Here is a 25,425-nt window from a genome sequence, read left to right on the forward strand (position 1 = left end):
TTCCTCCTCCGCGAACAGCTCAGCTCGCAACCGATTGAAGGACGTAAAGGGGGTATCACTTCGTTCATGGCTCCTAGACTATTTGCGACCAAATAGTCGACTCTCCAACTATGGTCCATCATGTAGGGGCTCACTGACAGATTATTTGGTCTTCAATGTGATGGCAGCATCTGCGTTTCCACTAAAGCATACCATCCCATCCATCAAGGAGGTCTGTGCCATCACCAACAGGCCCCAAAGACCCGAAAATATCATCGTCACCACCAAGTCCAAGTCCACCATCACCAACGCCCATGTCCAAACCCATGTCAGCAGCGCCAGCACCCAGGTCCAGATCCATCCCAGTATCGTCCGGTACCATGACATCACCCTGAGTAGCAGCAAGCCCATCCAGAGACGTAGCTGCGTTATCATCCAGCCCGAGGCCAAGGTCTTCCTGCATCAATGTGGGTGCCTGTGGTATCACTATATGCATCTGCGCTTCAACTCTTCTAAAAAGACGGACGATATGTTCCGCGGCGACCGGGTCAGTTTTCTGTATCTTCTTGCAATCCTCCGCTTGCCATCTGAGCACTTGTCGCAGGCTTAGCCGAGGTTGTGTGGAGGATGTTGACAGGGTTGGGTCACCCTGTGACAAAGGTGGTGGTAGGTTGGTTACATCTGGAGCGCATATTAAGGATACTGCGATATCGTATATGTAGCTCGCACTGCCCGCTTCGCTTGTGAGTTTGACCTCATCCATGATTAACTGCAGTAATCGCTTGGCTCCAAGGGTCTTGAGCGCAAAGATCATTTGGCGATGTGTATAGGGGGTGGGCGTGACGTTCAGACCTGGATGTAAACTCCACTGTACCATTGTCTGGATTGTATAGCGGACTGCTGCTTGTAAACCACCATTGGGTGTGTTGGACCACCCCTCAAATTCTTTCTGGTCGGAACCTCCCGTCCTGGACGGTACAGGGTTGCTGTCTTTGACTGCTTTGAGTAAGGGCTCAATGTCTTGGTTCTTGGGGTCCTGCCGTTGATGAGATCTAAGAGCATGCTCTAGCGGCTTCGCAACTATTGTAATGACAGCTGCTAGCATTGCTTGAGCTTCGTTAGAGCCTTGTTTTGTTAGCAAGATGATTTGCAATATTTTGATCACAGCTTTTGGCTCATTTCCTCTGCTAGTTCTAAGGTAATCAGATAAGAATCTAACTGCCATAACTAGTGATGGCAATAGAAAGGTGTCAACCAAATCTATTATAATCATTAGTAGCTCCCACTATCAAGATCGAGGTTGACCACTTACATTCAAATCCATTCTTCAAGTTCTCTTCTGGCAGTCGGTCTCCGCTGAGTGCCAGGACAGTTTGGTAAAAAAGCGTTGAAACAAGGAGGTGAAAGTCCTGTGGCGTGCAAGAGGACATCAATTCGTCGCCGAGGCCTCCACTTTCGGAATTGAAGAGGCCCTGAATCCATCCTCCCAGCTGCGCACTTTCCTGCTCTGATAATTCTTCCATCGGCCTGTTATATTGCCCGCTGCACAAAAGCTTCGCGGTGAAGGAATCAGATGACGTAACCCCTAGGTCCAAAGCGCTGAGATTGTATCGATGAACAAAAGCCAGAACTAGCAACAAAATCGAGCCAAACTCTTCGTATACGGGCTGGTATTCGCCTTGCTCATCGTCATATTTCCAATTATCAAGCAAGTCGCAAAGAGGACGCAGGACGGTATCAAGCTTTACGAAGAGTAGAAGCACGTCTAAAGAAAGAGGCTTCTTTGCAAGCTGGCTACAGATCTGCTTAAGTGTCATAGTGTCCTTGGTAGCACACATATGGGTGATAACCTTCTCAAGTCAGACTCATGTCAAGATTCTGCTGGGGGTACTCTTACCTCGGCTAAGGCCTGACAAATTGCACCCACATTACCGTCCATCTTGTCAATCTCGCCAACGAGGACTGTGATTGTCTCGGGATTTGACATGCACTTGTTGAACAGCTTTTCCTTGACTAGTTTCCCGCCCTCGGGGAGTGACTGGTATGATATCTCGCCCAGGAGTCCTTCAATTGCTGATTCAGGAATCAAGCCATGCAAGCAGCAGGCCCAGCAGAACTCTTGTCGAACGCTATCTGTGAACGTGTTGTTGCTGCTCGTCGAAACGTCAAACATGGCAGAGAGCGTCGGGAAAGCATTAGTATCAACCTGAGCTAATGCCGTTGTTATGCAGTACTGAGGTGTCACCGGAGGAAACACCGATGATAATGGTTGCGCAAGATTTGCCAGTAACACTGGTAGCTTATTAATTAGATATGAGTGCAGGACGTGGGCTGTCTTCTGTCCCTCGCTGCGGAACACAGCGTTCGCAAGGACGTCGAAGGAAGCGAGAATTAGATCTATGAAGCAAGTTTGATAGTCCCCCTAGTCTGTCAGCTGGTGGGTTATCTCATCTCAGAGTTGTAACACATACATTGTAACGAATTTGTAAATAGTTGTAGAGATATGCGTCGTCGACGAATGGTCTACAGACCAGCTGTATCAAGTCAATAGTAGCTCCTTATTCACATAAAAATTACATACTGAAGCATTGAGGTAGATGTATAGGCCAGCACGGGTATTGACGACAGGCAGCTCAGTGACAGGGAAATTTTCCAGCCCCAAGGTCGAGTCGAGGAGGTCGTCAAACTCGGCCTTAGCAGCCTCATTCTTCTTGTCGACAGGCTCAAAGCTGGCAAGTGTGCCCGTACGAAAGGCTTCGAGGCGATCTGCTATGGCCGACGCACCACTCTGCATAATAGATGGGACAAAGCTCGTGAGACTTTCCGACAAGGCTTTTCGCACCTCTGTGTAGTTGTAAGCAAAGCAGCCATGCGGTACAGCATTACACTTTCCACTCACCCTTCGCAGACGAGTTACTCAGAGCTTGAAGAACAGTCGCATTCTCGCAAACGCCGAGAAGCAGCATGACAAACGCAGCTCTGGACGCCTCCATATCTTCCTTTGCCCGCGTACTGTGAAGCTGTCCCATGATGTCCTGGGCAAATGCAGAGGCCGCCAAGGTGAACAGGGTCATCCATTTGGCCACGATCTTGCAGACACCCAGGGCGTCGCTGCGAGACTTGATGCCGGTGCCTTGTGCCACTGCCTTAGTAAGGCTGTAGAAGTTTGTCTCTTCCTGTCCATACGAGCTCCTCCATCTGGCGTCGCCCGCTTGCGCGGCGTCAAGGTCGGTATGGCCGACAGCCTGGGCTTGCGTGTGGGAGGTCGAGTACTTGTACAGGGCATTGAGTATGGATGGGGCGTCTATGTATTTCTTGTCGCTCAGGGTCCGTATGTATTGGTGCTGCACAAGCGGATCGAGGGTGTCGCGGTTGAAGGAGCAGGGCTTCAAGAAGATGTCGGCGACGGCGACAGGCGGTAACGGGTGTTTGGAGTGAAGAATCGACACGAAGTCCGCGAATTTCTGGTTGCTGAGGCGTGTGCATATGCAACGGGTCAGAAACTTGTCCCACTCCTCGTATGCCTGCTTGTGGTCGCGCGCCTGTGCAGGATACTGCAGGCCATCATTGTCTTGTTCCACATCAATGTCCATCTCCATGCTGGGCTACAACAGGGCAGTACTTTGCGCCTGCTACATTGGGTTTCGCTGATATCAAGAAGCAGATGTCCAGACAGTGGAAAGTGCAGGCGGATATGGAACGGAGGGTCGTATGGGTTTCCAGGACCCCAAGAAGAGTGCGTTTGTCGAGTTGAGTTGACATTGAGTTGAGAGTCAAAGCCCCCGGGAGCACGAAAATGAGCGCGAGGCTGACCTGGAAACGGTCGGTAGCTTTCAGGCTCAGCTCAAAATGACTATGAACCAGGCGCAGCCCTGCCTTTACTAGCGCTCGGGAAAGTGTTAACCAGTGTTAATCAGAGGCCGAAACCCACTGAAGGAGACGCCCCTAAGTCACCACCAAGAATAGCGTCCGCGGGGTTCCTCCGGCCATTGACCGACCGCACCGCGCGGCAGCAAGGTTCTGTTCGCGTACAACTGTGGTTCCCAAAAATCGGCGTTCCAGCGAACAAGAATGCTAAACTGAGCGCTCTGCGCATAACCACTAGATCGTTCGAAACGCAACAATATCAACCGCGTGTCAATTCGACTCGGAGTGTCGACCAGACCCTCAAGTAAATACGTTGCGCGACAGAAATCACTTCAACGGTTGAACGTTTCATTGTGTTGAGGGGTGCACTCATCATTGAGTGGCGATCGTTTCGCACAGTACTTTTGTATGGAGCTGAGTTACAACAGAGATTATACGTACGGATCCGTATGATCAGCAAGCTAGATTATGTTAAATGATTCGTGGAAATGGCCGGGAACCGTTACTGCATTGCCCAATGGCAGTGCTTGTAATGAACACTATCATAAAGCTAAGTTCATCAACATTGAAACTAGTTTGCCTGTCTTGCAATTGTGCCGGCTGCCTCAAATCCTGGGGCCTCCAACTGTGGTTGAAGATGCAGGCACAATCAGATAGAGGTCAGGCGTAAAGCTTTCACTCAAAAATAAAATATGGTCCAGGAATTCGTGGGACCATCGATAAGCCAAGAAGTATGAATGTGTAGATGTATGGATGTAAAACCGTGCCCCATTTCTCGCCATCTGTGTACGCAATCGGCAAAAACACCATCCTCTTCTTTAGATGTCCTGTTACACCGAGGGATTGTCGTAAGACGTTGTGGTTGGACGTTGGTACTGTGAAATGATGCCTTGGGCCAGTGAGGTGGCCATGACCTTTCGAATTATCGAATGTCATGGTAGCGACTACGCCCATCCTCCTGTGCTTCTCCTTTGTAACCACCCATATGGTCTCTTTCCGAGTTGGCGTCAAGGTTGTCGATAGATCTTGGCCCGATCAACCAATCCTGCATAGAAAGCCATTCGCTCCAGTGTGTTTCCGCGCTGACCAATTCTTCCTCCGTAGCATGCTGCAGCGGACGGAGAAAAGGAATACTTTGCCCGTCCCCATCATCGTAAGCACGTTTTACATCGAGCCAGCAGGCACTCTTTGCCGCAAATAAATAGTTTCTGCGTTCTACTTCATGAAGTCGGCCTACTCCGGCCACCCAATCGTCACCGAAAAAGCCATGAAGGACCCCAGGGAAATCAAACCCCGTCGCTACGAGGCGACGAATGTAAGGCGTTAGGGTGACAATGCTGCTCGAAGGCCCCGTTGTTGGCAAAGCGCCCCCAGGTCGGACAGTTGGTGATGCAACACCTGATTGAGATCCCCCGCTAGACCTCGACGATGGTATCGGGTGGTTGGATTTCTGGCACGGCAGCTGGATGTTCACAAAAGCTGCAACGGCCTGGACAGGCCCACTGTACTGGGCATGATCCAAGAAGTATCTCAGACAAGATTGGAATTGTGGATACCACTCAAAAATGTCGAACTGGTTATCCTGCAAGCCAAACATCGGGCTCGCATGAGGGTGATGGAAGTCTGGAATTGGACCGCGCCCATGAGCCGCGGAAGAAGATGACGGCTGCGGTGATGGATGGGACCGGCCTTGTTGAAATGGCATGGGCATGGGCACGGAAGAGGGCCCGCCACCTCCGCTATGATGAGGAAATGCCATCGCGGTAAAGTCCAGTTGCTAAGAAATTCAGGGCCACGGCAATAGATATATCAAAGCTTCGCACAAGGCGGTACGGGACCACTTCATGGGTAGAGCAAGTATAAGTCGGTAGTGTGGCAGTGTCTAATAACACTTGAATGGACTACGGTATGCCAAACATTAGAGATTATTGTCGTTGGTAAGGGAGTGGAGCGCAGTTTAGACGTTTGAGAGGGCAGCGTACCATCCAATTGGTTTCTTAAAGCCGCATGAGAGCTGTGTCCGGTTCTTTGTTTCGCCCGCCGCCGTCCCAGTGGCATGACAAGGCAGTTGGTGCTATAAATGAGAATACAAAAATCATTGAGAGGCTCTTTCAATATATACGTTTATTGGGAAGCAGACTGGGATGAATGTCTCGTTTACTATTATTCCCGTTTTGCACTAGTCTAGCCTGACTGAGCCAACTCCAGGGAGGGTTGACGCAGCTGGATCAATGTAGTAAAGAGTACCTACGTCTCTGTGGTAGAATTGCGGTGCATTGAGAACCTGCATAGAGGTTACAGAGCTAAGCAGGGACCAGCCAGCTGAGCCCGGTAGAGCCGCCGCCGACTGTCTGGGACTTGGTAAGTTCTTTTTTAATCCTTGCGGCCGTCCACTGAGAGGTCCTTCGTCGAACAATGACAGTTAATGTGGAGAACGGTTGCGCTCCGGAAGCAGAGGTTTGGTTGAACGAAAGAGATAGGCAAGGCCAGGGATGATCTCGATAGTAGGACTCGGTGTGGCTTCGCCGTATGTGATAGTATCATCAATAGGTGCTCCAACACTTGAGCTAACCATGGCGGTCTTGGTTGGGGGTTGGAGCCTTTCTTATTTCCCTTTCCCGCTCCCAAGTCCGCTCCGTTGATGCCGCCAGTGACATATCTATTGTGCGTAGCAAAACTTGGCTGGTGTGAAGAAACGTTGTGATCCAATGGCTCATCCGAGTCATTTACCAAGATGTCACTTAACGTTCAGTAGTCATCGTAGCGCTATCCCATGAAAACTACCTAATCTAGTTCGATTAATGGAATGGGTGCAGGACAATGACTTAATTGTACTCCAACCAACAACCACAAGAAGCTGATCGGCAGTCATCGGAAGGCCTGGCACTAAGTTTAGTCTTGTTCAATGCAAAAACCATATGTGAGAAGGCCCTCGGCGATGGGCTGGTCTGACCGAAAAGGGATGTTAAGGGTGTGAATAATCATCTGTCGAAGTCGGAGCGGCGGGACGACCAGCGGGGAGGAAGTGGCTACCTCACAGCCACAAATTGCACCTTCTTTTCAGGGTCCAATGCCACTAACTATCAGACGCACAGGCACTAATGCCCTGTAACCTGCCATGACGATGCCCTTATAAGTCTCTCGGTAAATCCGGGCACAAGCGAGGTAAGAGGTACTTTATGGCGGCCTCATCTGGCGGCTCATGGCGCATGCCGATAGCTCCAGAGCCTGTAGCATAAACGTTACCGGGGCAAAACTTCAACGCACTTGAGCAAAAGACAACACACAGCAACATCATGTGCAACGTGTTGATACACAGCGCATCGCGGTGAACCTGTTTTGGAGCTGACATATTCTTGTGGTGTAAATTCTGTAGCACGGCGAACATGCGATTAAAATCTTTAGGTTCAAGCTTTTCCGCATCGACAACAGTGATGATTGGAAGCAAACACCCCTTCGATGGACATGGTCCAACATGACTACGTTTCCTCTGGCTGTAATCAAACCGTCCACGCAGGGAAATAGGAATGTCCAGATCTGTGACAGCATGTAGCTGACTACCAAACCCGCATTCCCATGTCGTTTTCCGCATTCATAGTTGCAATTTCTTAATAGTAGGTTTTTCGATACATCGCACGGTGCAGGTCTCTTTATTGCTCCATCAATCCCGGACAAATTCTACTATTGGAGCATTATACCCAAGCGACCCCGGTGATCCCAGCCTAGGCGATCCGCACCTGCAGGCAAGGTCCGTATTACACAGGACCGCGCAAGCTGACCAGCTTGAATTCAATACCTAATGGCTACACATATCGTGGACTCTGGACGTACAAGCAGCGGCGTTGGTCTTGACATGTGTGCTTCTTCGCCACTTTTCGACATTCATGTGCGTGTCTCAGTAATGAGCATGCCAAGTAGGGCACAGGTATATTACTTCAAGGATTGGAACGACGAGGAATCGTGCAGTGTTTAAGTCTTGCGCCGACTCGGAGATCTCGGCTATCTAGAGAGTGCATGGGCCAACCCCCTAACAATGACTACCTGTAAGTAGTTGATCCCAGCAGCAATCTTTGTTGAGAAGTAAAAATTGCGCTGCGGTCCTCTTGCAAGAGCCGTCCGCTGAGCTTACTGATGAGGCATCACTGAATGCGCTGTTCCAAAAGCTAGCTGAGGCACGTTGTGCGGAACAAAAGGTTGAAATGTGCGAATCTTATGCGCCAACTCCACGTCGAAGTAGTAATGCAGATACCATATTGAAATCAACTTTTGTGCTTGGACAAGTGCCAATGGTGAGTCGAGTAAACAATCATTGTGGCATTTCCCGAAAAGTGTCACAACAAGCGAGCAAGAGCGGTCTTGCACCGGAAACACCGCATTTAGCGATTGTCTTGAACTTTAACATTGGTTTCCGCCGTTGCTGCAGCAGTCACCGTGGAACCTGGCTCTCAATGTCTCAAACTTAGTATCTTAACACTCAGAAGTAGCCTTATTAACTAAGTGACACTCTCTTTTCGCTGTACCTCGACATGGGAGAGTCGCCGTTCAATGCTCTCCTCGCTCAACCAATCATGACAGAGGATTTCGCACTCTGTCCGGCCTTTATTCTTTCATGGATACCATGGCACATGTGACATGGTATCACCCTTCAAGTACTAATAATCAATTGAGGCTGTGCTGTACCCATACACTTTCCCTGCGAGAAGAGTAGTTCAAAGAACGGCCGCAAAACTGAAGTTTGCTTTCCTTCATCTGTCAACTATGAACGGTCCTGTATGTGCATAATGAGGCCTCACTAGATGCAGGAGCTTTCGTGAAAGCGGAATCGACGAGGTTTGCGTATATGTTTTAATGCAGAGCCCCTGACATATGTGAGACAACCATCGGTCAATTTTGCTGAAAGGTTGTCCCGACCACTTTACTTGCAGCAATATCAGTTCCGATTCACTGGTCTTCTTATCCCAGCCAAGTCCTTCCAACAACGATGATTTCCAGTCAACCAAGTCATTCGTCCTTCCTAAAATTTGATTCTATCTCATACCTCGAAATCGTGTGAGCACAATTCCCTTCAGCAACCTCTCAACTGGTCGGTCAAGAACACCGCTTTAGCTTATGATAAAACATTCTTAACTTTTAATACTACTTGTACTTTATGTAGTCTACCGAGAGCGTACCCGCTAATATTCTATCAGGTGTGCAAAAAGCATAGGCAGGTCTCAGACAACGGGCGGCACTTAGCGTGCAGCACATAGCCGCGCAAGAGGCCACCAATGACATTGTGGGCCTGACAGAACGAACACCGATATGTCAAACTCACTGTTCGGAAGCCCCTCAACGACTAAATCTCATGGGTTCTGTGAACATATGAATGTGGTGCTGGGTCTACGGTAGGATGAAAACCACCATTTGTCCAGTTCATACGCGGTCCGTACATTTAAAACATCTCGACATACTCTCAGTAAGGCTTTATAGAACATACGACAACCCGTCGGACCGATTCCGGGCTTTTACAAGTGATAATACGCATCAAAAGTTGGTACAGCACAGGGTTGCAATGAGTTACACCGATGTATTAAAGTTTTTCAGGCTGATAACCTTGGAATCGACTTCATCCTACCATGTGGCAAATATGATAGTAGGTCAGTGTTCACTGCATTTACGTCATATGAGTAATCTCACTCCATCTTGCACGTTCGCCTTCAACATCCCTCAAGTACTAAATCCCTAATATTCAGAGGCGACATGGTCCTCGATTGAGTTTCCTTTTCATCGTTGATCAATAGCGTCATAAATAAATCGCCTGATCCGCCACAAAACTCAACAAAGGAACAAGATAGTTGACGAGACTCGACAACTAGAGCCATAGTTACATGACCGAGTATTAAATCAAGCCACACATAGAACAACTACCATTCACAAGCTATCACGCCTCTTACTTCCAGATGGCTGCACATCGGCTATTTTAATAGCCCGATGCATTGCCTCGTATGAATTGGCTGGACGGACGACTTCGTTCTTCCTCTATGCAGCTATACAATCTCGACCATTTATTAAAAGAAAAGCGGTGAGCCTCTTGTATAGGGAGGTGCAATGTCGCAAGCCTTACCCCTAACGGCAGCCGGCAGGCATTGCCATCCTAAAGCCCTAACAACCGGTGACGCACACCGCACCGGAATACTAATATGTGAGAACGGCTTCGTGACACCGTACCCAGCAGCTTGGTCACCGGTATGATGGTGGCAGCAACAATAAAAGAAAGACAAACTGAAACATCTGCGATTAGCGGCCGTTCTCACCGTATGATCGCTGCATCAGAACTATGGGGTCCTCAAATGCAGCAGCTGGTATTGCTGATAGCACATGACGCGGCAGAAAACCTACAAGGGGCTTTGATTGAATATCAGTCACGTTTGGTGATTGATGGAATTATACTTCCTAAAACCACGTCCAGTTGTATTGGAGTATTTCATATGGCCACCATGTGCGCTAGTGGCATACACACGACGGTGCCGGGTGAGGCCGCGCTTTAGTGTCGTCTATAGCACAGAGTAGTCTAGTCTCAAGCTCTGAACGTCAGCGGCCATGTCTCGATTCGACAAAACATTAACAAAACCACACAGAACATCACAAGGTACAGCTGAGCTAGACAGGCTGGACGATGAAACGGAGAATTGCTTTTCTTTGTCACACCCGCAGCACATTCTGCAAGATTCTTTATATTGAATCTAATTTCGCTAATCTATCATCTTCGCTAGATCTCTCCGACCCTTGAAATAAATGCTTGCTAATATCCTGGGTCCCCATTCATATACGGAGCGCATCGCCGAATGGACCGGAAACCCCCATATGGCAATCGGCTTGTACTTGGTATTGCTGTGTCTACTTGCAACGAGATAATGCCAAGACTAACCTTAGAAATATCCAGTCAAAGCTTGGCTCATTGAGGCTTAGCTGGTCGCGAATCGGGTTTTGTTTTCTCGCCATGTCGGGGTTAAAGGCAAGACTTCGCGAAGAGTTATGATCCTTGTCCGAAGATTGAAGACACCGCAAAAACTTCGCCTGTGGTCTCTCAAATCTTCGAGCTGCGTTAGGTGTTGCAGAAATCAGTGAATTCCTGAAGATGCCGCGGCTGCTGTTGTCTAGAACGGCTTTAGTCATACGAATGGCAAACAGCACAGTAAGGCTTTCAGAAGATTGGCAGACATTCGACAGTGATTCTGCCCAGGCTATACTATGCACTATACCACTTGTTGTTAGTTGGACCCTGCAGTTCAGCCGCAAGATGGCGTGGAGCTTGTGGGCCCTAATGAAATGGATCCGACGAGATTTTCCTAGGAAGCTGAATCTGCCATCTAGTGCTGACCACGTACAGGAGGCTGGGCGAGTTGAGCGTCTCCGATGGATTTAGAGAGCACGAAACTGGGATGGTGGAATGGGGTGGAAAGGTTAACTTGGATATGGCCGGTCGGGGCCTCTAACCTAGACTAAATGGGAACTCCCGTCGCGACTAGATCTCCACTTCGCACGTGACGCTACAGTCGCTTACGATTGAATGCCCAGGCCTTCTTCAGTACGATCACCAGAATTTAGCACAACGATGGAGGATGTAGGACTGGGGCAAATAGCTCTGCCTCGTCGGTTGAATGGGCGCCTAGCAGCATGCGATCCTTGCCGAGTCCGTAAAGTTGCTTGCGATCATGCGCGTCCCATTTGCAATCGGTGCCGGAGGCGTGCTGATGGTACCGAGTGTGTTTATACTGGGCAAGAGCCAAGACCGCGCTCGTCTAGGCTGTCGCGACGTGCTATTGAGAATCCACGACCGCGTATTGGGCAACACGCCACCAAGGCCAATACGCCAAGCAGTCAACAATCAGCCGAACGGCCAAGGTCGTCCGCTGTAAGAAAGGTAAGTCATGGTCGGGGCTATCTTGGAGTTACAAGCTACAATGCCGCATTCGAAGAAGCGCGAGATAGCTTGTCACTTCTTAGTGCGCCAGAATTCGACGGTGGCCGAGTCATTCCAGGGGTCAAAGAAGATCACACTTCTTTTCGCGATCTGCCACCGCCCTTGCGGGAGATGTGCCTTTACGTACTGCAGTGTCTCCCGGAACAGCTCAATGATCCAGATGGGCGTCCCGATGGGCCTTTATACGACGCCCACGACTGGGCCGATGTTGCCGTGGACCGCATTGCGACTTCGGTGCAGACCCTACTCACTGAAGCTCGAAAGGAAGGTGGGGATGGACTTGAATCTCTGGCCGAGAAAATATGCCGCAATACAGTTCAGCCGTTCCAAAATAATATTTCCACATCGAAGGAGTGGCTGGACCAGTTCTGTGAAGGCAATCTGAGATGGGAGTCAATCGGTCTTTTATGGGCCTATGCCTCGCATTCATTATCAGATGTAGTACATTCCGCCTACTGCAGCCGCACCCATTGGCTTGCGTCCAGATGTACATCTGAGACTGCACTTGTTTGCATTGGCTACTGCATCGACTTGGCGCGTCGGTTCGCTGAACAAAACATCCTGTTACTGGACCTTTGCCGTCGAAACGCAACCTTGGAATCAACCATTGTTGGCGAAACTAGTGAGTTCTCGAGTTACCTCAGTTCCTGTTAATTATCGTAGACTGACACACTGTTGAAGAACTTGTGTCGTTCGCCTCGTACGGTGTTGTTGTTGCAATGATGATTTACCTAGGGCTTCACGTACAGCCACAAGATGCGTCTTATCGACCCACTCTATACTCCGAGACTCGAAGGCGTTTATTTACCCAAATCTTCATCAGTGATAAACTTGGTGTTACGTTCACGGGGCGTCCTCCACTTCTAAACCGTCGTTACTGCTCGACACCACTCCCGCTTGACCTTCGGGATCAGGATCTTGTATCTGGTCAGGATGATTTAAATCGTGCTTTCGAGTCACTTGATGAGCATGGTTGGAACACGGATGGTGGCCTTTATTCAGCAACCGTCATGCGAGCTCGAGCCATGATTGCATATATCCGGGACGAATTGGTTGAAATCGCACTGACCCACAATGCCGTCGTGACGGTAGAACACCTAGAGTAAGTCTCTCGTATCTTCGCCCATAAATATTTGAACGAGGACTAATTGCTCTTAGAGAAATTGAAGCTCAACAGCACATCGTTTACTCACAATTCCCTAGAAGTCTGATTCATCAGCCTAACGAGTTGAACGATCTCAACACTGATATGCGAAAAGTCTTTTTACAAATCCTGGTCTATCTAGAACACCTCAAAAACATCTTTTTCACCCAACGATTGCTTGTTTTGCATGGAAGGCCCAACGAGGGTGATCTCATAGTTACAAGCTTCATTATGCTTACAACTGTACTGGTTTTTTGGACACATAGAGAGAGGTTTGCATGGCCCAGTGTCAAACGCAATTTCCAATGGCTCGTAAGTAAACTTTTGGTGCCAAATCACATTTACTTGGGTCTACATACATCTAATCAAGTATTTTAGGTCCTCGCCTACGGTGGGCCAGCAGCTGGAGTGCTTTGCCTCGAGTTACTTCGGCCGACTTTCTCCAGGATTCATCCAAAGGATCCTAGTGTTAGTCGCTCGAGCATCGTCCAACAAATGAGCTTATTTGTTGGCTCACTCGACTGGGTTGACAAGTTGGCACCAGATAGAGATCTTTGTGACGACTGCAAAGCAGTGGTTCAACGCGTATTGGATCATTCTCTGAACACTAGTTTGGATGTAACCAATGTAGCGCTGGATTCCATGGATTGGGGTCTTGGCTCATTACCTGATTTCAATTTCGAGCTTTTGGATACGTTCGATTGGATGCGATCGGATGCGCAGTGAGGATTGTTTTGAAGAAATGGTGTATTGATGGGAGTTCAATCAATGTTCTCACAGGATAAACATTTGATTTAGTATACGTCTGTTCACTGGGCCAAATCTAAACATTATTTCAACCATTGACAATTATACACCAAGGCCTCGGTTCTCTTCGTACGTCAGATGCGCGGTGCGCAGTTGTCATTGACCAACTGAACACATTGAAATATCCAGGATAAAAAGCCCGCAGTCCTTCAATTTTTAGGAGAGTGGCGCCGAGCTTCAAATTGCTGCTGCAGCCTTTTGTGAGCTGCCGCTTCAGCGATGTTCTTACCTGGCAATATCGCTATGCAATCTGGATATCTTGCTTCAATTCGTCGACGCCCTGATTCTCAGTCTGATCTTAGATGTCACGCTCGAGTTGTGGCCAAATGCAGCTGGGCCATGTGCAACCGCCTCGCACTAACGACAAGCACACACAAAACTCCGAGTTTTCGCATTGGTACGACTGAATCAAAGATCAAGCTGCTGCTTCGCGTGAGAATTTAAGGGGCAAGAAGCGACTGTATCCGCGTCGGGCTTGAATGTATGTCCTGCCATGTGAAAACAATGCTTCGACACTGTGGGAGAGTTTTGAAATATTCATGTGATCCTGAGCATGTGTCAATATCAACTTGAGAGTATTGACAGATCCTATAACGACTATCTCGTGAAGAGCGGTGTTGCCGAAGTATATGGTAGTTCTGAAGTTTGCTGCCCCATCAGTGTCCAGGAAACCCCTGACAGCTTTTGGACGGTTGTATAGGACTGCCATGACAAACATAGTAACACTGACGTCATCTATAGTGTTTACATGCTCTCTGTCAAATTTCTTTTCTATCAGAAAGTTTGCCGCAGAGAGGTTGAAGTCTCAATATACGGGATGAAGTTGACCTCGATCAACTGTGGAGAGCCTTGCACCCAAAACGTAGGTTTTATCTTGGTTGTCAAAGGATCCAAAATACGCTGATGTAAGTTCCATGACAGCTCACAGCAGTCCGGAGAAATAAAATTCTTTGTCATTCCAACTCTTGTTATAACGTTATTACGTATAACATCGCTGATATATCTACCTCACGCGGTATACATACAGACTACTTTGCATGATGGATCCGTTTCTATCGGTCCAGCTGATACCACTAGAACTTTTTTAATAATGTCACGAAGCGACAGCTTCATGTCAATGTTTTGGCGAAGCAAGGCAGCAACTAGTCATCATAGAGCAGAACCTTGCGGTTTGGTTTCCTGGGACCTGCTGCCTATTATGGGACTTTTAGCTAAACTTAAGGTTAATCTTCTTACCATATTCAATTTTGTGGTTTGTGTGGATGTTATCGTGGTCAAGTGTGGCTTTTGTTGTATATAGGCCCCAAACCTTCAGATCAAGTTATGTGTGGTTGATACATTATGATTCAAACACTTATTTTCAGAATTGCTGACTAAAATGATGCTTCCTGGTGTTGGTCTCCCTGTCGACTTCTTACCCGATGAGGAGGACCGCTTTCCGAATCTTATTGGAAGCGGAAGTTTTGATTTTGAAGCCAATACCCTTACAACTCGGGAATCGTGCATACTTCAATACATCGAAGAGATCACTAATAAGCCAGATTGGTGGATCAAAGTTCATAATGCAGAAATTGTAACACAATGGAAGGCTGAGGCTCTCGGCATCAATTGGACCAGTTACATCGAATATGGCGATTTGCACCGGCCATGGCTGAAGCAGTAAGTATGATAAAGTGTGCAAAATTCTTATACTTGTACTGATGAGTTATATCGTCAGTGTATCGAGAAGTTGAGAACCGAGTCAAAGTTATATGAGAAGATGAACCTTGTCCCTGTGTTTGACGAGACTGCTTCAGTGGTGAGATTTGACCAACTGCTTCCCAGGACCTTTGGCAAGTACTAAAGGAACAAGTCAAGCCTTTAGAAGATGTTCCACACTATTCAATCTCCAGTACGTAGTACTTTAAAATACGGATATGAAAATATATGTGGCAATTCCCACCTCGTCCGCCGGAGGATATGTGATGTGCATAAAAACTCTGCTATCTTTGCTTTTATGTATGCAGAGTCTGGTTGTACTCGATTGGTGTCAGACTAGGACTAAAAACGATAGACTCTGTTGTCCAAGCGTAAAGTTGAAACGGTCTCTACGCTTTTTCAAGGTGATTCTGGCATTAGTCGTACTAGAGAGCGGTTGTGGGGATACTCCCGTCAAGCGGCCACTGTATAGCCTTCTAAGGCGCCGGATGGATGCCATGGAGCACTCCCACTAGAATTGTGAAGGTGTTTCAGCGTTCAACGTATTATTGATTGCACATGATTAACATCTTGTTGTTTGTTAGAGAGATTATGCAAAGTTGCCATACTATTGTTGGTACGCCGCTGATTTGATTGATCAGCACCCCGGACTTAACTCGGATATGATACATAACTCCATCGGCGTTGGCGTTTAGTAAAACAGTACGGGAACGTGCTCTATACCTTCTCTTAGCTCCATGCCTTCTCTTAGCTCCATGCCTTCTCTTAGCTCCATACCTTCTCTTAGCTCCACAGCGTGATCAATATACTCGATGGTTGAAGACTGTCTTGAAGTCCAACTCACTGCCTTCCCATTGTCTCACGTATGATTGACGAGACATATCCCAATATGAAACTTCACGTGGAGAGTACCATCTTTGGCCAGCTCGTGCGCTTCGTTTCGGGCAACAAGACCTTCCAATTTCCCGACGAGCGTGATTCTTCGTTATGGAAGAAAGCAATCCAGCAAGATGGGTCGCACCAGTCCCAGACAACTTCGGAGCACAGGGGCACAAACGATGCGTCCGACAAGGATGCACAAAATATCGCAGCTTCCGAGCAAAATACAGGACGTGGTCATGACGGCTTAGATGCTCTCGTGATAGGCTGGTATGGCCCGGACGATCCAGAGGTAGGGTCTCTACCGCTCAATGGCGTCTTCAATGCTACACCCGCTTACCCAATACTCACTCAGAACCCCCAGAACTGGCCCAGCAGCTCGAAACATTTGATTGCCCTTCAAATGTGTCTTCTCAATTTCGCGGTATATATTGCGAGCTCAATTTATGTGCCTGGTGAACCTTACTTCATGGACGAGTTTGGTGTCAGCCCCGTTGTTGCAACCTTGGGCCTTTCGCTGTTCAGCTTGTAAGAAATCAAATGAAACTCCTTCACACTGTTGATAACCTCCGTTGACTTCTCAACTCTCATAATAGCGGATACGGTCTCGGGCCAATGCTCTGGTCGCCTCTATCGGAAATGCCAAGATTGGGCCGAACCGGAATTTTCTTCTGGACACTCTTAGCCTTTATTTTGTTCCAACTCCCAGTTGGTTTTGCACCGAATGTCACTATCTTCTTATTTTTCCGATGGTTGACAGGCTTTTGTGGTAGCCCTTGCCTAGCGACTGGAGGTGGGACCATTAATGACATATACCCACCGCCAGTAGTACCATACTTTCTTTGTCTCTGGTCGTCAGCGGGTATCATGGGACCGGTATTTGGGCCCATCATCGGCGGTTACCTTGCACCGGCTATGGGCTGGCGCTGGACCATTTGGGCATTTACACTACTATGTATCTTTGTGCTTGTTGTGATGTTTTTCTTCTTTCCAGAAACCAGCGCCAGCAACATCCTTTACAACCGAGCCAAGAGACTCAGGAAAGCAACTGGAAATGAACGTTTGAAAAGTCAAACTGAAGCAGACTCGGCGCACTATTCTCCGAAGGATAACATGTTTCTTCTAGCTCGGGCGTTTACTCTCATCTTTACCGAACCCATTATCTTATTTGTTGACCTGTATGCCGCTCTTCTCTATGGTATACTGTTTATATGGTTCGAGTCATTCCCTATTGTATTTGGAGGCATATACAATTTCGCCTCTGGCGAACAGGGACTTGTGTTCTTCGGCATCCTGGTATTCACGGCCATATCCGTTTCTCTTTTCCTCTTGTGGATTAAGAGAAGCCTTGTTCCAGCAATGCTGTCGGGTAATTTCAAGCCTGAAATGGTTCTCCCCCCGGCATTCATCGGCTGCTTCACGCTCCCGGTCTGTTTGTTCTGGTTCGGTTGGTCGTCACGGGAAGGTGTGCACTGGGTAGTACCAATCATTGGCTCCGGTTTGTTCGCCATTGGTGTGGTTACACTGTTTAACTCAGTGTACATGTATATCGGCATTGCGTATGCCCCAGACGCCGCGTCTGTCTTTGCAGGCGCCGCGTTGTTCCGCGCCTCACTCGGTGCAGCCTTCCCACTGTTTGTAAGTCACGTTGAGCGTCCCATCCACATTTGTATATTCGCTTTGGCTTAGACTATGAATTAAATAGGCACGGTCACTATTCGTTCAGCTCGGTATTGGTCCTGGAAATTCATTACTCGGTGGCATTGCGGTGCTGTTCATTCCTATACCATTCGTATTTTATCGTGTAAGTTAAACCATAAATTTCGTGAAGAATACTGTTGCGCTAATCGTCATATAGTACGGCGAGCGGATTCGTAAATGGAGCAAGCACGCAGCATAAAGGATAGGTGATGAACAGTCAAAGCTAAAGCCACGTAGGTCCAGGCAACGACTGAAATGACTAATTGATCCTGACACTCGAGACATATGTATGGAGCGGTTGTGGCCACAAAAGCCACATATGCTGAATATGGGGTCAGGAAAATATGCCGTACTTTTGATCTTGGATACCACTGAGCTGGCGGTGATGGCCACTCAACGCGAACGGATCTAAACGGAAATTCACTTGCACATATCCCTTGTTACGGTATTCATGAGTACTGAAAAGCATGTCAAAGTCCGCAGCACTTGGTAACTGGTTTGAGTTAGTTGAACACTCACGCCTGGTGGAGCCGCTCATTTTCCAATTTTCGAGCCGCACCGCGCCAAATTACTGCACGAAGGAGGCAATGACAGAGTAACTGTATACGTACGATTCAAAGGATTCTGATAATAATGGAATGCTAACAAAGAATATTGCGCGAGTCTACAAGCAACGGGGACGCGGAGGTGTCTGCTTGATATGATCAGGCGATACAAGCATTTAGATTTACTATATTGAATTGGTTAGCGATTCTTTCATCCCTCCAGATGCCCTTAACTCCGCTTTTTCAGGTTTTATTATAAGAACGATATAATTTATGCGAAGGTGTGGAGGTTGTGGTGTATTATATATAGAGAAACGAAGATCATTGCTGTCGCGGAGATTTGTGGGAGGATAGACACCTCGTCTAGTCAGCGATGTGAATCACGTCTGGGGAAACTTTTTCCATTTATTGATACTATAGCATTTTCATGTTTATGAGATCCGAATGATTGTTTGACACTGTTTCATAGCACACCGCGGATAATAAATGCTAGGTTTGTTCGTATGTTGCAACCAGATATGTTCCCAGCACCTTGCAGGTCGTGATGGCGTTGGTTGTTCAACCTAGCTAACATATTCCCTTATTTGTCTGGAAGAAAAAGAAAAAAAAAAGAGAAATTGGAAAATTTAAGATACATTATAGCATTGGGATGGACCACCCTGACTTAACTTCAACTTTGATCTTAGACATACTATAATCCTACCGTACAAGCTCGACTATGTCTCTAAATACAAGCCCAACTAGGACCATGACCATAACTGCAACAAACGATTGAAAGTGAGTTTCTAATTACGCTGTGATCACTGATTAAGCGACTGTGGGGAAGAAGTCATGTGAGTAGAAATCTCACCTCACTACGGCTGGACATTCCCTCCTATTGTTGAAGCGTCAGATCATTATCCTTAGTGGATAATTTACGGTCCACACATTTAGAAACACGATCCAGTCAGACCTGCTACTAGGCCTTGGGACAAACTTTATCTACCGCCTTGTTTTCACAATCGATGCCGCCGTGCTGCCAACACTGGCTGTCGTAGCCATTGATCTGGTAAAAGACACTCCAAAAACAATCTCCATAGTTCGAACTGTCCTCACAGAGGGAGACACAACGCGGGCAATAGCTTGCGTAGCCCCCGGCCTCAAATTCGCAAGCTTCGAGAATCGTCGTAGGAGTTGGAGTCGGAGTTGGAGTAGTGGTGCTGGTGACAGAACTGCTGGTCGAAGTAGAAGTCGTGGGAGGTATCCCCCAATTCTGTTCAATGCAGTATGAGTTGCCAACGACAAGCTCGCAACCATCGGCTAGGCTTGGATTCTATCAAGAATTAGTGCTCTTCTACCAACTCTACAGGCTTCCATCCGTACATATACGTAAAATTGCTCTGGGAGCCAACCCAATATCGGGCCCCAATACTCGCTTATACTAGTGCAAGTATCGTTGGATGAAGCGACTTGCCAATATGTGCAGTCCTTGATGGTATCTGCAGCCGCGGTAGTAGGAGGATCAACTAAGTATTGTGCTGCGCCAAGACTTGACGCCGTCGCGAGAACAATGACAAAGGGGAGTATCATGATGATAGTCTGATTCTGGAGGGGAAGGCTTTACTCGATAGATGGGCTGTTGGAAGAGTACTGCTAGCTTCTTCGTAGTAACCGCAGGCAAACTTCCCAACACGCATAGATCTGTATCCTTTGCAATATACGTAGCGGTGAGGAAAAAATTCCTTTTATATAGTCATTTGGAGTCTCATAACCCCTCAATCAGGGGTTGGTGACGCTAGACCTAGATTGCTGTCTGCGCCGCAATCTGCCTCCGGGCCAACAGGCTGCCATGCGAATACATCTTGAAAAAGTCTGGTGTTGATAATTCAGGTATCAAAGTGGAAAAACTACACATGCGAATGTCTGGTATCGCCATCGATGCCTGATAGTCCCGGAATCTGCCGGGGGAGTGATACTAGTTCCGGAATATTGGGTAGGAAATCGTGTTTAAGTGACATTGACAAGACTCTCCGCTAGTTAGTATTTTCTGACATCATAACACAATGAGCTCGTCCATATGTGTCAATGGAAAAGGAATGTAATAACTGGGGCTGTTCTTCCCTTTCAATACTCGAAAGGCGCAGCTTACCATACAATTGGCTCAAGACTGGGATTTCATTGCATCAGTAATTCAGCATGAAGAACCACGTGATCAGTCTGTACTTTGGTCGCCCAGGAAGCACCGCACTTTTGAGGTAGCGACAGAATTAGAGCTTACGCCAAGGTCATCCTATTCCCTGGGCATACCAACCAGACCGATGCTCTCGTTCGATGCGCTAAATTGTAAGTGCCCATTATGTAGCTTAGATTGGCAGCAAGCCTGAGTCTCTCATAGTATCACATTAATTTTGCCGAAAAATGGTAGCCATAGGCCATGAATGAAGAGAAAGCTACTTCAACACTTTCGGAAGACGGTGTAGACCAATTCTTTGCAAATCCCATCGGTCATGATTGCCTCTTTTGCAGTTTTCCCATGTCGCCTATTTCAGTATAATTAGATAGTGCCCCACGTTTGCCAAGACTTTCGCATCGAATCTGGTAGCAACAATAAAAGCAATAAATTGAACGTGTAGTCTGCTCCAGGATAGATTTCAGCATTGCTAATGAAGGTGATAACCACCCATAGACAGTCCTGGGTACGAGTCTCTTTTAAGACTTCATCGTCCATCTCGCAGTACGTCGCCATTCTGGACATGTTTGTTATTGGTGAGCCACACCATCACAACCGAATCCTCATCAAAACTCTACTTTTTCTTCGGCATGGATGGAGCATAATCTCCATCCTCTAAATCTACCAGCGGCTTTGGCCTACGAAACATTGTCCTACAGTTAGAAAAGATAGATCATAATGAAGGCGTATTCAAAGAGGAGAGTAACCAAAACTCAGAGATCCGGAGTTGGCAGTCAAAAGCCTTGTAAAACGTAATAAAGTGAAGTTTAAGGCATAAGGATACGACTACTCTAACTAAAATCACACACAAGCTCCTTCAAGATTGTACTTTGAAGAAACTTTTTACTCTCGAAAGAACTTCTCGAAAATTCCAGCCAGGCATCCCTCTCGTCTGATGATGATGGCTAGACTCTGGATCTGTTTTGATGTGGCTTTAGATCTTAAATGTCTCCTCGACTGAGACATAGTCCATGGAGATCTCGACCCAGATAAATGCTTATCTTCGAGTGTAGAGTTGATGTGGTACGTTGTATGGTGGAGCTAGCCGACTTCAACCTCAATAATGCCATCGAGTAGGATCTAGTTTTGTCCTTTTCGAGTTATCGTGGAACTTAAAGTTCATTGAATCGGGCTGGCTCACAATCTCTTATTCTTCGATTTCGACCATCCATGAAATCTTCATAGCCCGAGAATATAAATGTAGTAAAGCTCTGCGCCTCCGGGAACTCATATGAAGGGCTTCTTTCACGCCAGTCCAATGTATTGATCACGGGATATAGGAGGCGATCCTCCCAAATTCTCTCAGCGATGGCCCGTCGCTTCTCATCTGCCCAAGCAATATATTTAGAACCAGATGAATGTGGCTCCAGTGTGACTAATCAGTGGGCCGGTCACACTTTATACTATTAGGATACGGAGAATATCTTGGTATTTTTGGCATTGTCGAATGGACTCCTTCATCATAGCGATTTACTTTGTTTGGACGGCCTGATATGCCAAGGCTGTCGGAGCCATATAAATAAAGTCGTTCACGACTCTACAATCACTTCTCTATGGCTGATAGCACCATTTGCCAACGGAAGACCTTATCCACAATATGCTGAACTTGTCGCTTTGCTGCTTCAAAGAAGGCTGGATTCTTTTTGGCCTATCAGTACGGCGGGCACACCTAGAGATGCAGGGTTATTGGCGGCGCTCCGTCCAGTGTTAGCTTCAAAGGGTTCTCCAGATTGCTTTCACACACCGTCTCCATCGATGAGAGTTGCAGTATTTATTGAGATGTAAGGCTGGGTATATCCTAGAACTGGATCTCGTCTATATGCAAGACGGGCGGTCTTCCATTGAGGAAAGTATTATTACCCAATACAGAACAGCTTCCGTGGTAGCATTCCAACAATGCTTCCGACATAGTCCCATATTCCATATTCCCAAGAATGGGCAGCCAGTCGCCGGGCTTGCATGACAATTTCTTCAACTAGCTCAAAGCCATTCTGTGAAATTATTGGATAGAGACTGGTAGTAATGATAAGGCTTGACGTTGCTCTGTTGTCTAAAGCTTATGTATTAAGTCTTTCCATCAAGTCAGTGAAGCCACGCGTCCAGGTTAAGTTGTACGTTTCAGTAGTCTGTATCAATACGAACATACGAATTCGAGGCTGAGCTGATAGATTACCTTCTGCAATTAGAAGTAATAATTAGGCTGAGGCATAACTGATATATTTGAGTACAAGAGAGCACATCATGAGGTAGGATTGTGGCTGTAAGGTGCTGCATTGATGATAATCCGTTGCGAAACGAGGTTATACAACATACTTATCTTACTCAATTGGGAACGTTTGCCGACTGGCTCACTGTACTAAAGGGGGTGTTAACCATTGAAACTAAAGATGTGTTAAACAAAGGGATTGGAAGTTGAATTAATTAAAGGCTGTATTAAGTTGCCAAGCTGTTTTTACTACTATTTACGTAATTCAGCCACCCAAGGGATTATGGAGTAATTTCTGTGGTTAAGTATTAACGATGATTCTCTATTTCTCTATTTCTCTATACCGAGGTAAAGTGGCTGGATGTTCACACCACAAACTACATAGGGCACCGTCATAAGGTTGGATGTAAGGATCGACTCTATCAGCTTTATAATCACTACGGCCTTGTTAATAGATGAGTTTCTCTAAGTAGTCTAAAATCGGGCATTAATCTCGTATTCTATAAGTTCAACTTTTACGAAAGAAATGACAGTGTTGGTTCTGCTCCGCGACCGTCTCGTCATGTCGGAGTCCACCATCGCCACAAACTTGGCTCTGATCTTTTTCTCATCCTAAACAGTGCCGAAAAGATAGTTTTCTGGACAGATTGAGCAAAATACTCGCATTGAGCCCAATTTTCTAACGGCAAACTGGCTCGGTGGGCTGAAATTGAAGCAAGTCCTGAAGTATTGCACGTGGTGCTGCTCACAAGCTATTCCGACAACTGCAAACCGTATTTCAAACTTTTGAGCTCGCAGTTCGACAGGATCGTCAGTTCAGAAAAACGTGTTGGAGTAAACACAAACGCAGAACGATCAAGTCATGTTTTGCATTAGTTTATCAGATGAGCCAGATAGGTTTGATAGGGTCCAGAGTTTGCGTTACTTGCTCTTTGCAAACGCTTCTTGCGACAACAATCTTCAGATTGTGAGAATTTGGTTATCTGATTTACGTTGTCCCATGCAGTGCTCAAAAGCTCTAACGTCCATTGAAACATCTTTGGCGGAATTTAGAGCCAGTAGTAGTGTGCTTCAGAACAGGATCCAAAATGCCATAGATATGGTAAGTTCTCCAGTTAGTCACTGACGATATTAGGTTGGATACAACCTGACTTTGCACAACCAGCTAGAGACCGCAAAATTGGATATAGAGATCCGTGACATGGCCGACATATGGAAAACCTCGCGTAAGAGAATCACGATCTGATCGAGAGAGAAAAGAATCTTGGCCCAAGAGACTAGCATCGCCACCACGAGCCTACAAGAGCTGCAACAGGACTCGGTCGACAACAGTGGTATTGTAAATATTATGACCCTGCCCTATGTGTTCTACCTCCCTGGAAGCTTCGTTGGGGTAAGATAAACCCTAATTGAATTGTTGTTCATAGAGACAACAGTACAGCTAATAGATCTCAAAACATTTTCGGGATGAACTTCTTAGGCTTCGACAGTGAGTTACGAAGATTGGTCATTGGTGACAACTTCTGGCTATTTGTCGTTATCTGGTTGATATTCTTCATTATTACCGGTATTATCTTCGTGCTAGTATGGTGGGTTAAGAAACGGGAAATTCCATGTCCCTGGCGGCAGAGTTACTAGTTAAACTTTAGTTCGGATCCATCGAATCTGGTCAATTCATTGTGTCTTGTCCAAGTATAGCTGGGTAAGAGCTCTTTCAAACTCGTGGTTCTAATGACCGGCGGCTTCTGGAAGCATCGGGATTTCAGCCGAACTTGACGATCTCAATCTTGCCTTCCAAGTCGCAAGTGATAATCAGAACAAACCGGCGAGCTTCTCAAGGGAGCGCCTTAATTTGCGAGCATTTTCTGAGACTGGTCTGTAGCTCGCATAGTTGGTAATGCTGTCGAAGGATGCCAAATTCGGTATGCATTTACATGAGCCTTCCAAAGGGCACTTCGTTTATTTTGGCGAGAGAGTGGTCATTGTATTTGCTTCCAGCTTTGATTTCAGATGCTCTCAGCTGTGCACTATGAGTTACAGGGTGACGCGCCATAATTTTAGACATTCATAAAGCTTCGTGACCAAAATTTCGGAGAAAATTCCGCCAAGAAGGCACGGCCTGCATTAGGGATCATAAGATAGCCTCATTGTTTGGCAAAGGGGCAGAGTTGAACCTGCTCCAACTTTTATTCCAGTGCCTCCTGTCTTTCATCAACATGCGGCCTTCCTGAACTGAGTGGTGGTATTCGAGAAGGTGCACCGTGAGCTGCCTGCATGAAGGCCTATGATACAAAAAAGGTATTGTGCCGAATGACCAAATATCGCTCCTTCTCCCTACTTGGCGAGGTCAGGATACTGAAAACTTCTGTGAACTTCGCGGGCCTAGTAAATGCTCGGTGGGCGTCTTGCTTTCGTGTTCGTTGTTTT

At 47.0% G+C, this 25,425-nt stretch overlaps 6 protein-coding genes across 6 annotated transcripts; 2 read left to right on the forward strand and 4 right to left on the reverse strand.

Moving 5' to 3' along the window:
• Nucleotides 1-181: 181 nt before the first annotated feature.
• On the reverse strand, nucleotides 182-3,572 carry BKA67DRAFT_522407 (mediator of RNA polymerase II transcription subunit 5; the record flags this gene model as incomplete). The annotated part of the gene is made up of 6 exons (XM_046098371.1): nucleotides 182-1,239; nucleotides 1,292-1,829; nucleotides 1,877-2,401; nucleotides 2,451-2,513; nucleotides 2,561-2,823; nucleotides 2,879-3,572. The coding sequence occupies 6 exons, from the start codon at nucleotides 3,570-3,572 to the stop codon at nucleotides 182-184; spliced, it is 3,141 nt and encodes a 1,046-aa protein (XP_045955644.1).
• A 1,070-nt stretch (nucleotides 3,573-4,642) lies between these two features.
• BKA67DRAFT_381998 (uncharacterized protein) lies at nucleotides 4,643-5,973 on the reverse strand. The gene is made up of 2 exons (XM_046096554.1): nucleotides 5,829-5,973; nucleotides 4,643-5,747 (listed from the first exon to the last, which is right to left on the reverse strand). The coding sequence occupies exon 2, from the start codon at nucleotides 5,603-5,605 to the stop codon at nucleotides 4,769-4,771; it is 837 nt and encodes a 278-aa protein (XP_045955645.1). The 5' UTR covers nucleotides 5,606-5,747; nucleotides 5,829-5,973; the 3' UTR covers nucleotides 4,643-4,768.
• Nucleotides 5,974-7,094: 1,121 nt separating this feature from the next.
• BKA67DRAFT_576877 (uncharacterized protein) lies at nucleotides 7,095-8,091 on the reverse strand. Its single transcript, XM_046103600.1, has 2 exons — nucleotides 7,983-8,091; nucleotides 7,095-7,889 (listed from the first exon to the last, which is right to left on the reverse strand). The coding sequence occupies exon 2, from the start codon at nucleotides 7,393-7,395 to the stop codon at nucleotides 7,141-7,143; it is 255 nt and encodes an 84-aa protein (XP_045955646.1). The 5' UTR covers nucleotides 7,396-7,889; nucleotides 7,983-8,091; the 3' UTR covers nucleotides 7,095-7,140.
• Nucleotides 8,092-11,407: 3,316 nt separating this feature from the next.
• Nucleotides 11,408-13,785, forward strand: BKA67DRAFT_576887 (uncharacterized protein). The gene is made up of 4 exons (XM_046103601.1): nucleotides 11,408-12,431; nucleotides 12,491-12,911; nucleotides 12,968-13,265; nucleotides 13,332-13,785. The coding sequence occupies exons 1-4, from the start codon at nucleotides 11,441-11,443 to the stop codon at nucleotides 13,677-13,679; spliced, it is 2,058 nt and encodes a 685-aa protein (XP_045955647.1). The 5' UTR covers nucleotides 11,408-11,440; the 3' UTR covers nucleotides 13,680-13,785.
• Nucleotides 13,786-16,195: 2,410 nt separating this feature from the next.
• BKA67DRAFT_382149 (major facilitator superfamily domain-containing protein) lies at nucleotides 16,196-18,305 on the forward strand. The gene is made up of 5 exons (XM_046096555.1): nucleotides 16,196-16,629; nucleotides 16,693-16,865; nucleotides 16,934-17,975; nucleotides 18,043-18,141; nucleotides 18,196-18,305. Exons 1-5 carry the CDS (start codon nucleotides 16,324-16,326, stop codon nucleotides 18,235-18,237), a joined length of 1,662 nt encoding a protein of 553 aa, XP_045955648.1. The 5' UTR covers nucleotides 16,196-16,323; the 3' UTR covers nucleotides 18,238-18,305.
• Nucleotides 18,306-19,242: 937 nt separating this feature from the next.
• Nucleotides 19,243-20,277, reverse strand: BKA67DRAFT_382165 (uncharacterized protein). Its single transcript, XM_046096556.1, has 3 exons — nucleotides 19,946-20,277; nucleotides 19,434-19,895; nucleotides 19,243-19,377 (listed from the first exon to the last, which is right to left on the reverse strand). Exons 1-2 carry the CDS (start codon nucleotides 20,150-20,152, stop codon nucleotides 19,542-19,544), a joined length of 561 nt encoding a protein of 186 aa, XP_045955649.1. The 5' UTR covers nucleotides 20,153-20,277; the 3' UTR covers nucleotides 19,243-19,377; nucleotides 19,434-19,541.
• Between the last annotated feature and the right edge of the window lie 5,148 nt (nucleotides 20,278-25,425).

Source organism: Truncatella angustata, assembly GCF_020726525.1.
Source record: "Truncatella angustata strain MPI-SDFR-AT-0073 chromosome Unknown BKA67scaffold_7, whole genome shotgun sequence".
NCBI classification, from domain to species: domain Eukaryota; kingdom Fungi; phylum Ascomycota; class Sordariomycetes; order Amphisphaeriales; family Sporocadaceae; genus Truncatella; species Truncatella angustata.

Coding starts and splice junctions, on each gene's coding strand:
- BKA67DRAFT_576887 (XM_046103601.1), top strand. CDS start 11,441: ATGGAGGATGTAGGACTGGGGCAAATAGCTCTGCCTCGTCGGTTGAAT. Junction 12,432..12,490: donor AACCATTGTTGGCGAAACTA/GTGAGTTCTCGA, acceptor ACACTGTTGAAG/AACTTGTGTCGTTCGCCTCG. Junction 13,266..13,331: donor AACGCAATTTCCAATGGCTC/GTAAGTAAACTT, acceptor CAAGTATTTTAG/GTCCTCGCCTACGGTGGGCC.
- BKA67DRAFT_382149 (XM_046096555.1), top strand. CDS start 16,324: ATGATTGACGAGACATATCCCAATATGAAACTTCACGTGGAGAGTACC. Junction 16,630..16,692: donor ATGGCCCGGACGATCCAGAG/GTAGGGTCTCTA, acceptor ATACTCACTCAG/AACCCCCAGAACTGGCCCAG. Junction 16,866..16,933: donor GGCCTTTCGCTGTTCAGCTT/GTAAGAAATCAA, acceptor CTCTCATAATAG/CGGATACGGTCTCGGGCCAA.
- BKA67DRAFT_576877 (XM_046103600.1), bottom strand. CDS start 7,395: ATGCTGTCACAGATCTGGACATTCCTATTTCCCTGCGTGGACGGTTTG.
- BKA67DRAFT_382165 (XM_046096556.1), bottom strand. CDS start 20,152: ATGATACTCCCCTTTGTCATTGTTCTCGCGACGGCGTCAAGTCTTGGC. Junction 19,896..19,945: donor CAGAGCAATTTTACGTATAT/GTACGGATGGAA, acceptor AATTCTTGATAG/AATCCAAGCCTAGCCGATGG.
- BKA67DRAFT_381998 (XM_046096554.1), bottom strand. CDS start 5,605: ATGGCATTTCCTCATCATAGCGGAGGTGGCGGGCCCTCTTCCGTGCCC.